The following is a 13,340-nucleotide window of genomic DNA, read 5'->3' on the forward strand; positions in this document are numbered from 1 at the left end:
TCAAATAATATATAAAACGTGAAGTTTGAACACAATTTACGGGTTTACAGGTTTATGGGCCGAACGGTTTTCTTGAACGCTGAACAGTGCACAGCACAATCGGCTCCACACTCTGCTCCAAACTCAGTTCAAACAACAGCTCCACACAACAGCTCCACACGACAGCACACGATGAAAAGAACCCGGAAAAATCCATTGCGTGGGCTTTAAACTACACGGTTTAGTGGGGTACGTATTCAACCGAGGAAAAACGTTAGGGCAATGTTTTCGATCAACGAAATACGCGTTTTCCAGATGAAGGACCAGAGAATACGTTTTACGTTTTACAGGACACGATGAAAAACGTTTTTGACACGTTTTAGGGCCGTTTTCGTGTCCGCCACGTTAAATACGGGACACGGGACCTTGGAGGACGTGTCTTGTGACTTAGCTTTCTAGACATAAATATAATATCTTTTACATGTTACAACTTGCCCAAATGGGTCTTATACAAATAATAATGGCTCTCTTGACTCATGACAAATATTCTTTTGACTTTACAAACCCTAGAAGCATAAAATGTATGCTTGACCTATTTGACCAATCAAATGGAGCATGAAACCCATGCTTGAGAATAATATTTTTCTTTCTTTTTTGCTTGTTACAGAAGACATACATAATGACATGAGTACAATGACAATTATGAAGACTGAAACTAGTTACATTTTCCAACATCAAATGGGGGAAGATGACAATCTCACTTCACCCTCATATCATTTTAAAAGCTTACCAATAACCCTTTCTTGGTTTTGAATACAAAGCTCATGAATCTCATTTCCACTAGTTTCTTTGTTAGATTTTGTGCAGACTCAAAAGTCTTTTTGAAGTCCACAAAACAACACTAGAGCTCTTCCTCTTTAATGTCCCATATTTTCTTCACCGAGTTCCCTAGTTTGAGGCAATGATCTGTGATGGAGTGTTATGCTATATGTTTGGCTTGGTCTTTGGTTCTTTATCTTTCTCTTCCACCTACTTTTTCATATTTATTTCCATAATAACAATAGGCTTCGTGAATATTGGGCTAATATTAATGGTTCTATAATTTCATGATTGAAATTTTCTCCTACTTTAAAAATGGGTAATACGAGTCTTGTTGTCCTTCTATCTAAAACCTATGGGAAATGACTCTTTGATTGAGTATTTTTGCAATATGTTGGCCAAGGAATTCTTGTCCCCATTTCAAGTCCTATGCATAGAGTCCATCATTGTCTTTTTATCCAATGTCAACCTCTAAAAGCCTTATTGCACATCTACCTCTATGAAGAGTATTTCCTATATCACAATTGACAATGGGATTTTTATCCCAACAATATTTTCATAAAGACTCTTTGCATAAGCTATCCATCCATGAAATCATTATTTCATGCATGCTCCCCCATAACGTTATTAGTTTTGGCAATGTACACTATTGGTTTTGCAAATCATCCACTAGGATGATGCAAACATAATGAATTATCATAAGCACTTGAAGGCAAGGAACAAATTCTTTCATAGAATCATCTCAACAAAAGGGTACACGCACTTACCTATGCCTTCAACTGCATTTCACCAGAATAGATATTTTTCCAATGCACACAACTCATCTCAATCACATTCTATTTCATGTACTAATTCCTAACATGCATACTAAAAAATATTGATTCACCTAAACAACAAGAAAAGAGTAGGAACAAGCATTAAAAATGGGACCAGTTTAGAAAAAACTAAAGCAAAAACACAAGTAAACAAATCATTGCAACTGTGTTTGGTGAAATTGCATAAGTTTACCGAAACCACAATCATGCAAGGCTCAAACAGCATTACCTAAGTCTAGCCTGCAAAAGCTAATATTCACCAAACTCGTGAGCACTAAGAACATAAATACAAACTTAAACATGTTTCTAAAGCAAAAGGAACATTTGTTCAAGGTGTGAACTTAAATTTCCGTGAAACTCTGCAACTACTTAGATGAATAACTGAAAACTTAAACCTAGTTTACTTTCACCAAGATACATAGTTCTTAACAAATTAGAAGCAACAGAATAAAAACACAGAGATAAAAACACATCACACAATTTGACACTTGTTTTCTCAAGAAACCTAAATGGGAAAACTGTTGAAATTTCTAAGTATTACCCGTTAGAAATTTGATCCTTCTTGTTAAACCTCATACAAGTTTTCATATCCTTATGTTCATACTTGCATTCATGGCCTGTAGGTTGCATGTTTACCAAGCGTTTGACGGAATGTCAGTCTCGGTTGGGGAAGGTCAAGTCAAGTACTCGCTTTCATTTTGGTTTACAAGCATTGTTTCTATGTCATCTATCATCTCTATAAGTTTCACTGAGTTTTGGGAAGAGGCCTCAGTCCTGGCCCTGAAAAAGTGGCTTACAATTCGGGGTCGTTAGCATAGAACTGAGTAGAAAATTCCACAGTCACATGGAGGACAGATTATTAATGCGACTAGAGAGTCATTTTCGCTATCATTCCTTGGTAAGGGAGCGACTACGGCTTAGTCATCTCAGGGGTTGGACACCTGGCGGGGTTGGGTTGCTCCTGGAGGTCATGTAGGACTTGAGGGAAGTCAGTAAGGTCTTAAGTGGTCCAATCCATTTCCTTAAAGTCATTTAAGAGGTTGAGTCTTATCATAGTGACCCTGAACTCATGTTTACCCTAGGCAAACCTGTGAAAGTGGGTAAATGTGGGAGGAGGAAGTTCCAAAATATGGTAGAGTTGTGCATTACAAAATACTCTCGGTATGCTGCTTCCTCTGCTTCTGTCAATTTATGGCTTTAAAGCCAGTCTGTTCTTTTGACTATTTGTTTCCACTTCCTGGCCTTCTGGTTTCCTTTCCTCTGTCTCTTCAAATTCCTCTGCTCTACGTCATCATCACCGGGTAACGCCTCGCAGGGAGGTGGCCACCTATTTGCTAACGAACTGGGTGTCAGATTCCCTGAATCATATTCAAATGGCCATTAAGTCTGTTCGCTTTAAGATCACCCGCAAACACGAATCGTTTACCAACTCATCATCCACTTCGGACTTCAAATCCCTGCCAAATCTGGTCAGCCATCAATCTAGGCCTCGAGATCCTACGTTCATCCTTCATATCAATTTTTATCTATATTCTCTGGTCTATTTCTCCTACTTGTTAATTACGAACAAGTTATTTAAACATATAAATACTGAAATAAACACAATACAGTCTCAACCATTTACAAATCAACAGCTAAAAGAAATAGCAAACACACAAGTGACACCGTTATTTTTGGACAACTCGTCCCCAGAAAAACCCAACTTGGGAAAACCGGTGCAGCAATTCTGAGGGTTATTTTATTATGCAGTCTTTCTGAGTACAACTAGGTGCCAAACTGGCTCACCCAACAGAGAAAATAATCCGGCAGTAATACCTCTCTATTCGGAAGCAGATATTCGAAAAGTCTGCCCCACAAAACCCTCTCCATCACAATCTGAAGCCCAACGTTAGCCCACTTGGCCTCTGCGTCAGCCCTCTGAGGCACTGCACACCCTCTACGTCTCTCTTGCAGCCTCTACGTGGATGACGCAGGCCCTTCTGGCCTCTGCGCAGTCTCTTCTACCTCTACGTGGCTTCCTCAGGCTCAGCGTCTGCCTCTCTCTGCTTCTGCGCTGGTCTCTTAGCACTATCTCTGCCTCTCTGTCTCATACTCACTGCCCCTCGCTGCAACTGATAACTGATTCGATTTCTCTTAGCAAACCCCACTCTAGAAAATCGAATGACTGATCACTCTGGTGTGTTCTCCAACTAACCCTCAAGCCTCCTCTTATACTTTTCCTGTTGGTCCTTCAACAGCCGAGATTACATCTCTAATCAATGGCTAAGATTAGATTTGGCTTGATCCATGTCTTTTAGAACCTTCTAACCCAGTTTTATATTAATACCCATTAATATTTTATTTTTCCTAAATTTAGACTTAGGAACTCGATTAAAAATATTAATTATTTTAATATCTCCTAAACCGAGTAGAATCTGCCCAAACCATTTTTGGGTCTTGGAGATCTCATGTGCTTTAGCCTCTCCACCAATTTTCATGGCTAGAGCACATCTGATGCTACCCAAATCAACAAAAACCTACTTCCTTTGTTGTGGTATTTTATTGATTGTTCTTGAGCAATTGGATCTATTACAAGGCAATCTGTCTCTGAGAAGGCATTCTGCTTCTTCTCACTAATCTCAGCTGATACAATTGATCTCAACCTGCCTTGATCATTGCTTGATCTCGACCCTAACACGCAATTGTTCCCCTGTTGATGCCTTGACTCACCCTACCTCTTGCCCGATCCCAACTCCTACTTCCAGGTGCAAACCCTCCTATTTCCTTGCGCGGATGGGAGCTCCTATTCTTTACCACAAATCCCTACACTCCACAATCAAGGTTCTCTCACACTAACTCGTGAGCTCTGTCTTGTCATAAACCTTTGTGCACAAAACAGTATTGTGATTTACTTGTGTCTTTGTCCTCTCTTTATAGGTGAATTTCAATCCATGGAAGGAGTCCTAGCTTAATTTAAAACTCGAGCTCTAATAGCGAGTTAACTGAGAGTGTCACTTGTTCTCCTTCTAATCATCATTGGAGTTATTAACTCGTGCTCTCTTCAATCAACACTTGAGATCTAACTCGCTCTTCCTTCAATCAAGACTGAAGACTAACTCGTTGTAACTAAACTGCTAACTGCCACCTCGTTCTGTAGTCAAATTGATGAAGACTTCCACTTAACTGAAGCTCTGACTCTACACATGCTAACTTGATGATTATTCCAATAAACTGTAAATAACTCATCCTAACTGAAATCTAACTCATGAGCACAACTTGAGATCTTCACTAGCTAAGGCACAAGCTAGAAGACCTTGCTCTCTACATTTTCAACAAGCTACACAGTTTACTGATGAAGACTTCCACTTCACTGAAGCTCCAACTCTACGCATGCTAACTTGATGATTATTCAAATAAACTAGAAATAACTCATCCTAACTGAAGTCTAACTCACGAGCACAACTTGAGATCTTCACTAGCTAAGGCACAAGCCAGAAGACCTTGCTCTCTACATTTTCAACAAGCTACACAGTTATTATGTAACTAGAAAAAGTTGTTTTACAAGCAAGAGTAGTTTCGCAGCATAACCTTCATTATACAAGCAATTTATTTTCTTTGCCTTGTATTTTAAGATGTTATGAGATAACCATAGATTTTTGCCATAAAATTTGGTGTTCAAAATGTCAAAGAAGGTATTTTGCAGATGCATGTTTTTTTCTAGATAAACAGGTAAATACAGCTATTTTGGCACTAAAGTTCTAAATTTTGCAACAGATATATTTGCTATCCTTTCCTGGGTTGGAAGGGGGAAGTAAAGCTCTATTTAGGCCCTAATGTGTACCATTGTCTAGCTCTATGTAGCCCCTAATGGTGGCCCTCAACAGTAAATTACTCACCTGGGATAACTTGTTGAGGCGAGGGTGGATCGGTTCAAATTGATGCCCTCTTTGTAGTGAACAACAAGAATCCCACTTGCATTTATTTATGAAGTGCAAATATTTTGCAAAAGTTTGTGAGTCCTTGTGGAGCTCTCACAAGCCAAAAGTTGTTTAGATTTGCATATCCCTTTGCGATGTATTTTGCACGTGGTGGTCCGACAAGAAGGTGATATCCTATGATGGTTTGTCATGCATTTTAATCTCATGGATTTTGAGAGCTAGTTTTTCAAGACCATTTCATGCCTCCTAAGTTATGTGCAGCTAAGGTGGCAGCCTTGGCTACGGAATTCAAGACAGATCTACAGTCAACCAAACACAGAAATCCAATTATGTCGGTGCTGGATTATGATACTACCTGGGTGTATTTTGATGGCGCCAGATAGGGACATCCTCCTCGATGCGGCATAGGGGTCATCCTCTACTTTAGTCACTCTCCATTCATTGTCTCTATGCATGGACTCAAACAACAAAGCTGAATTTGCAGCTCTATGGTGCCTACTGGAATTGGAAAGGACAAAAGGCACCTCTAGATTACAGGTGTTTGGGGATTCCAAATTAGTCATCGATTGGGCAAACCAAAAGGCAAAGGTCTCCAACCTTGGTCTCAATTCATTGCTTCTTGACATTCATGTTGACGCGAGCTCTTTCGACTAAGTATCTTTCAATCACATATTTTGTGAACTAAAGTTGGAAGCAGATGATTTCTCAAAAGATGCTCTTGCTCTCCCGGTTGGATCTTTTGGGCTTTTCGAGTGTGGAGATGGTGTTGAGACCATTTCAATGGAATCCAACCCCCCTTTCTAACAGCTCTTTATAATTTTCACTCTTGTAATAAACAGAATACAAGATGTATGGTGTCAGGAGTTCTTACAATTTCTGAGAACCAGATGCTTCCTACAGGTAGTACTAGTCTTGACGTTAGGAAGTTTCTGACATGATATCAAGAACATCAGTCGGTGGACAGATTATGTATATAATTTTCTTCCAAATATGTGTGTGTGTGTGAGACACGATTTTTCAGGAAAAACTTAAAAGGTTACAAATTTGTAACTTTAGATTGAATCCTACAATCTTAAAGCTGAGATATACAAACCATTTAGAAAGCTTTCCTTATTACTTATTTTTTCCCCTTAGATTTAGCAAACTGTTGTAGAATTAGCAAAGGTTAACACAAATGATGCAACAAACCTGGATAATAGTTAAATGAAAGAAAAAGCAAACTACATTTCTTAGGAGAAAGTCGAGGACCTCGAGAATTATTCCAACAAAACAATAAGCTGGTCAATGTTTTAACTCTCTATCAATCAACTTATTACCCCTCTGATTTTTCGTGAGCTTTACAACTGGACCTTGAGTATAAACTTTAATAGAAAGTATGTAATCAACTAGTTAAGCATTTAAAATCATGAATGGAAAAATAGGATAAATGACACAAATAGGCATGCATACAAAAAATGAAGGAATTGACGAGAACCCTCACCAGCAGCGTCTTCAGGACCGCAGAAGTCCCAGCCATCTCTGATGCATAAAGCTGTGTGAGCAGGATAACATTTTGCAAGCTTCTGCTCTTCAACAGAGAGATCTATATAAAATGCTTACTTTAGAATCTAGACACAACCAATACTTCTACTAAAAGCGTACAAATAGAATAATAATGGTTGCAACATTAAATCCCCAAATTAAAATAAATAGCTCCTCTTGACACAGTACCATACAAAAGAGAAACTCATCCATAAAAATACTGTTGTCAACATAGTTAAGAAATATGTCGATAAGAGTGAGTAAAATAGAGAAAATAAATCTCCTGAATTTGTGATTTGTTTTCACTTTCAGTGATAATATTTACGGGTTTTATTAAACAGCCCATATAAAGGTTTCAAATCTCCATTACCTCGGTCATTGAACTTCTTAAGTGTTGGTCCAACCAACAAGATAGCCACTGCTTCCAAGTGAGGCATCTCCAAAATAGGATTCTCCTCCAACCGCAGATGCTGCAATATTAGAATAGCCATTTGATAAATCCTCCCAGATGATCATGATAGTTGCTAATAACGTAACAAAGCTAAACAGAACTGTCAGAACTAAGCAGAGATTCATTCACCTTGAAATTCCAGGAATGTAACCATGGATGGGAACCAAAACAAAACTAGCAAATTAGCAGCAGAGGTAAGGCAACTAACCTCGAGAACTGGCAAATGTGGAAAACCCTTCAAAGTTGATATTTTATTTTTGCTCGCTGCCAAGACCTTTGACAAAGGCAAATTACATGGTTTAAACAGAAGAGAATGCCTTATATTAAACCAAGCACTCAAGTTTTAAACTTGTGACAGGAAAGTTTCAAACCTCAATATCAGTCAAAAATAAAAAAGAATTTCAAAGATAAACAAAGTCTCACCTGAAGCCGAGGCTGAGTTGCCATTGCAAGAGATTTTAATTTGTTCTGAGCAACTGAAAGAAACTGAAAAACCAAACAAGAAAAAAAATATGGTTTGCAAGACAGTACAAGAAAAATTAGGCAGCATTACAGCAAACATTAAAAATCCAAAAACAGTAAGAATTACAAGACTAAAAACCCTCTTGTAGGCAACAACCTAAATACCTCTAAATTCGGAAGTTCAGGAATCCCAGTAAGTGATGTAATCTGATTCCCTGCCAAGTACAATTGCTGCACAGTAAACAGATACAACAGGTTAAGGTGAAAGAAGACAAGACTTCAATGGCTTGGACATGTCGAAAAATTTTAGCATATTGGAGGAGTGGCAAACCTGAAGACCTTTACAATTTTCTAGCGGCTCAAAACCAGATCCTTTAAACTCGTTAAAGCTGAGATCCAAAACCTATGAGTGAAGAAAACATATAACACTGGAGGTATTACAATAATATAAGAACATATAACACTGGACGTATTACAATAATATAAGATTGCTTTGCAGTAAGATTATATATTAGACCCAACGGAAATCACCAAAGACTTCACCATCGACTGTAAAATGCATGCTCATCACCTTCCTTTATGCAGTATAATTCCTTCTGGTCAGAGATTCCTCTCATACGCATAATTAGTTTTTCTACAAACTCCCTGTATCTAAAATGGAAGAGGCTAAACCTATGCAAGCCCACTTCAAGTTATTAAAGAACATACACAGCAAGATTGGTTGTTTTTGGAGTTACTCACCTTCACCTTCTTCAGAATCTCAATGCCAACCAATGACGCCAACTTATTATCCCTGAGATAAACAAACTGAACAGTGACAGAATCATAATTCAGGTCACACAGTTATCAATAACTTAAAAATTAAAAACATACATACAAAGTGAGAGTGCAACTATTAGTAAGATATAGAAGGTTCAGGTGCGCAAATGTTCAGAATTTCAGATAGTCTCTGGAATATGACAGTTAGAACATTTATGTTTACATAGCTTTAGGACAATGTAGATGATCCTTTCAAATACGAAACAGGATAACAAATATGGAATATGCTAATAATAACCATACATTGAAGCAGTGCAACTGCATACACTGTAAACAGTAAAACATGCAACGCTGGATGCAATTGTTTTTGTTTCAAGTGAGATTATGAATTTGTATATCTTAATGAGATTGAACCTAAATCTGGGATACATTCACTATTTACAACATTAAAGAACATCATGATCTAATATATCAATGCAGTTAATATCTAGAGTAGTGCATAAGTTTAGTAAATGTGATGATGCTTCCAGATGAATATATTGAACAGAACTAGTTAAACATTTGCACTACAGATTAGTATGTTTTAGATTATTTGTGTTCCAATTTGGAGTAGATTCAGCAAATGTAATATCCATAAAATCAGTTCAACCTAGTAATTTAAACAATTTCTAAGAATAAAGAGAGTACCATTCGAGTAACCCTTTAAACAACTCCACATTTAGATATTCATACATGAAGTTGTAACATGTCTGATTTAAAACATATTAATCTATAATGCAGCATCAAGGGCTTGATGGATTTATAAGGCAGCAGCTATAGCCAGTAATGAAAATATATCCTGAGCTTTTTTTCTGAGATGCATAATTTGTAACATGGCTGGACTAAAGTGACTCTTTCTTCTGAAAACATTTCATGAATGTATTCACAAGAAGCAATAAAACAGATATTTGTCAGACAACAGTTTCAGATACGCAAACATGGTTACCAAACGACATAATGAATGCATTCTTATGTTAATGCTTTATGCGCTCTGTTAGCATACAGAGTTCCACATGTTTTACCTTTCCAATATCACTGAACACTTACGAAACTTGTGAAAGTCAATTTCAATTTTCTCCACTTCTAATGCAGGGACAGTATCATTGACACTGCTTCTAGCTCTGAGTATATTCCACATGTCTTACCTTCCTAATATCATCAACTGCTTTCAGTGACTGGTGGATGTTAATCTCTCAGCTGCCCCTCCCCTTTGGGCACGGGATTCTTTCTAACAGCATTGAGTCTTAGGAGAGTTTTGGTAGACCATGCCAAACTTAATCCCAGGATTCCAAAGTCCAGCCCTCCCAGGCCTGGTCTCTTCCTGGAGGACATCTTCAGACGGTGTACTGGCGACTTTACTGTGGTCAATGGTTCAGAGAGTATATTCTCTTCCTCCTCCTTTACTCCTATCTCCCCCTGTATTTCTAATGTTGATGAAGAGGCTTCCTCATCTCCCTCCTTTTCTGCTCATATATCTGATATGGTTTAGCCTGTTGTCATTATGTATCTAGGTTTCTCGCTACTACTCATACAGTAGTTTAGCTTACTTCTCTTACGTTTTACCTTCCAGTTTTTATGAGATGCTTTGGCACTCCCTTGGTATGTCCCCACTGGATTGTAATTTTCAGTCCTACTGACTTCTCTCTATGGTCATCAGTCGAAATTAAAAAAATTATCTTATCAATATATTATGCGAGAAGAGAAACTGATCGACATTATTTCAAGCTATCAAGCCCTTTCTAATGATCCTTTACAGTTTTTCTCGTCGTCTTTCTGGGACTTTTATTTCTGTCCTGGAGTTTCGATATCTCACAGCTTATGTTGCTTCTCTAATGCTTTGCTTTGGATGCGCATTACACTTCATTCATGTATCTTTTACCCCATCCCATTCTTCATTTTTGACCAACAATGGATTTTAATATACAACATTAGATTAAAATACAATTACGTATAACATATCTTCATCCCTAACTAAGAGTTTGGACTGTGGCAGGCAGCAGTGGCAAAGACAAGCTTGAGCTATGAATCCATCATTTACAGCAATAACAGCATACAAAGACTGAGATTATTGATTACAGATATAATTACCTCTAAATTTGGGGATAAATTTAGGACGTTGGAATCAAGGCTGCGAACTTTCTGGCCTCGGAGATCTAACCTCTGCAAAACATGCAGGGAGGATAAATTTATCAAAATAATATGCTTTGCAACAAACTGTTATCATTTCGCAATTTTATGATCGTTAAATCCAAGAGAGGTTTGTAAAGAATGGAAGAACAAAATCCAGCGGTAGAGCTAGAGAATACGATTCAATATTAAGTGTATGTAAAAAACCACCGGTAACAGAAAAGCAGTTTTCAGGGATGAAATCGAACATACCACGTCATCTCCTGCTTTAACTTCAACTTGTGGAAGGGCGATGAATCGGGAATCTTTACTGTCGGGAGTTAATGATTTCCTGCGATTCGAAAGAGTCGAAATTCTGTCTGTTGACAGAGACGTGGGCGCATGTCTCGCACCTCTTGCCAACGACGAGGCCTGATTTCTCAATATGCCGTTTCCACCATCCAAAGACTTGGTGGTTCGCGGTCTAGTCTCCGCCAGTGTAGAGGCCGTTTTATTTCTTCCACCGACAGACGGACTCGGAGATTGCAGCGACGCCCGGGAGGAAGGAACAGATGGTTTCGCCGCTGCCGTGTGGCGTACGGCATTTTCGGTCGGTCTGGGAGACGATCGCGTAGATGGACTGAACGGCTTGGGAGATCCGGCGATAGACGGAGATTTTAAAGAAGAAGATGAAGAAAATTTCGAAGCCGACGGAACTGAGGATTTCTTCTGCTCTGCGGAACTTGAACTGGCGACGGGCCTTGTAGACACGCTTGAAAGAGAAGCTCGGCGGGTTTCAGTAACTGAAGGACTCGGCTTTGCAGGAGTTGATGGCGTCGACGAAAGTCTCTGCCGCGGAGTGGCAGGAGAGCTAGTGCTCACCCGTCGCTCTGCAATTCCAAAGGGCGTCCCAATGCTGTTCCGTCTATTGTGAGAATTGGCACTAGCAGCAGCCTTGGAGCCTGAAACACTCGTAAGGCCCGTCCGAACGACGTTATCAGTTGGTAAATTGCCATTGTTATCGACCCTTCGGGTTCTGGAAGCTGTGGAAGGCAAGGATCGTGAACCTGGTGTCGTGGGAGTGGATCTGACCGTCGACCCTCGCAATGCAGAGGACGTTTTGGCTGTAGTGGAGAGCTTTGAGACTGGTTTGCTTGTTCGAAGACTTTTAGTTGCAGCATTGGATGGCTTGCCGGTTAATTTTCCTGCATTTTCAACTACCGAACTCGCAGTCTCGTCTTCTGCCGTCTGATCGGTAGGTAAATCGTGCTTCTCTTTGTCGCCATTTTCTGCTGTTGGCTCTTTCGCGTAAAGAAAACCAGAACCGTTTTCTTCTTCCATTTTTAGGACAGTACGGGCGCGGAAAACCTAGAATAAAGTTTCTAATTCCTTCTCATTCTGTAAAGATCCAAAATAATTTCGATTGAAGCTCACAATGCTGTACATAAAGATGCTGTAAATACCTTGTTTGAACCTGAAATCACGATCAAAGCTCAAAACAGACTTCCGCACAAATGCAGTGAGTGCTTCCTTTTGAAGCTCAAACTCCTGGTTGAATGCCGCAAAACATCAATCCATCGATTGAAACAGCTACTTAAGCTGAAAGAACCTTGAAATGGAGCCTGAAAATGCAAATGAAGCTAAAAATTCTACAAATGGCTTACTTCAGAACTGTAAACTGCCACTGAAACTCAAAATGCCATGCCTCCATCAAATGTGGAGACCTTTTGGGCAAAATGCCAATCGATCCATGATCTACCGATACTGCGCTACTGTGCCGAAGGCAATATAAGCATTTACAGTTTGAAATAGTGGGATTAGTAGGGGCTTATCTCAATACCAAGCAATGTATGTACAGCGCCTGCATGCCCCTACAATGGACTGCGCTGGACGCCGCTCACTACCCCTGCCCACTGTTCACTGTCAAAATATGATGACCTGGACACCTAATGTGACCGCAGTTCATGTGACCCTATTTTAACTGAAGCTTTAGGTCCCCTGCAAGATTCTAGGTAAAAATGCACAAATCCTGGAATCAAGGGTGGTGACTCGGAATGCGTTAAAATGTTTTAATGCTGCAAGAATCCGATGTTAGCGTAAACCAGTTCATGTGACCGAGACTTGGGGTGAAGAAATGTGCGGAAAGGTGTTACCATTCCCGATTAATTCGCTGAATTTTACAGCACGTTTAACGGTAATAAAACCCCGTAAAAGTTCGAAACGGGTCGCTACAATGCGATGGACTTACCAGTGATCCGCGCGGTTTCATGTGACCGTGACATTGCGGTTAATTCGATGTCTCCCATGACCGTGGCATTGCGGTTAGTTCGATGTCTCCCATGTGACCGTGACATTGCGGTTAATTCGATGTCTCCCATGTGACCCTGACTTACTCGGAGAGCGGCGGTGATTTACCCAGATAAAATTTCAAACTTACGCGGGTTAATTGCATGCCACCTCGCCGCATCTCTA

The 13,340-nt window shown here is 39.5% G+C and overlaps 1 protein-coding gene across 1 annotated transcript in view; it reads right to left on the reverse strand.

Annotated features, from left to right (window-relative positions):
- Positions 1-12,784, reverse strand: part of AIR9 (Outer arm dynein light chain 1 protein) — a 160,884-nt gene extending 148,100 nt beyond the window's left edge. The window contains exons 1-10 of the mRNA XM_089377429.1: positions 12,332-12,784; positions 11,142-12,236; positions 10,851-10,922; positions 8,706-8,771; positions 8,296-8,367; positions 8,130-8,195; positions 7,926-7,988; positions 7,711-7,776; positions 7,422-7,521; positions 7,011-7,112 (exon numbers count right to left, since the gene is read on the reverse strand). Of these exons, the coding sequence (XP_089233555.1) occupies positions 7,011-7,112; positions 7,422-7,521; positions 7,711-7,776; positions 7,926-7,988; positions 8,130-8,195; positions 8,296-8,367; positions 8,706-8,771; positions 10,851-10,922; positions 11,142-12,209 (1,675 nt within the window). The 5' untranslated portion in view covers positions 12,210-12,236; positions 12,332-12,784. The remainder of the gene's footprint in view (positions 1-7,010; positions 7,113-7,421; positions 7,522-7,710; positions 7,777-7,925; positions 7,989-8,129; positions 8,196-8,295; positions 8,368-8,705; positions 8,772-10,850; positions 10,923-11,141; positions 12,237-12,331) is intronic.
- Positions 12,785-13,340: the final 556 nt, after the last annotated feature.

The sequence above is a fragment of the Pinus tabuliformis genome, chromosome J (genome assembly GCF_031772625.1).
Source record: "Pinus tabuliformis cultivar Carrire ecotype Pingquan chromosome J, CPIR1, whole genome shotgun sequence".
NCBI classification, from domain to species: domain Eukaryota; kingdom Viridiplantae; phylum Streptophyta; class Pinopsida; order Pinales; family Pinaceae; genus Pinus; species Pinus tabuliformis.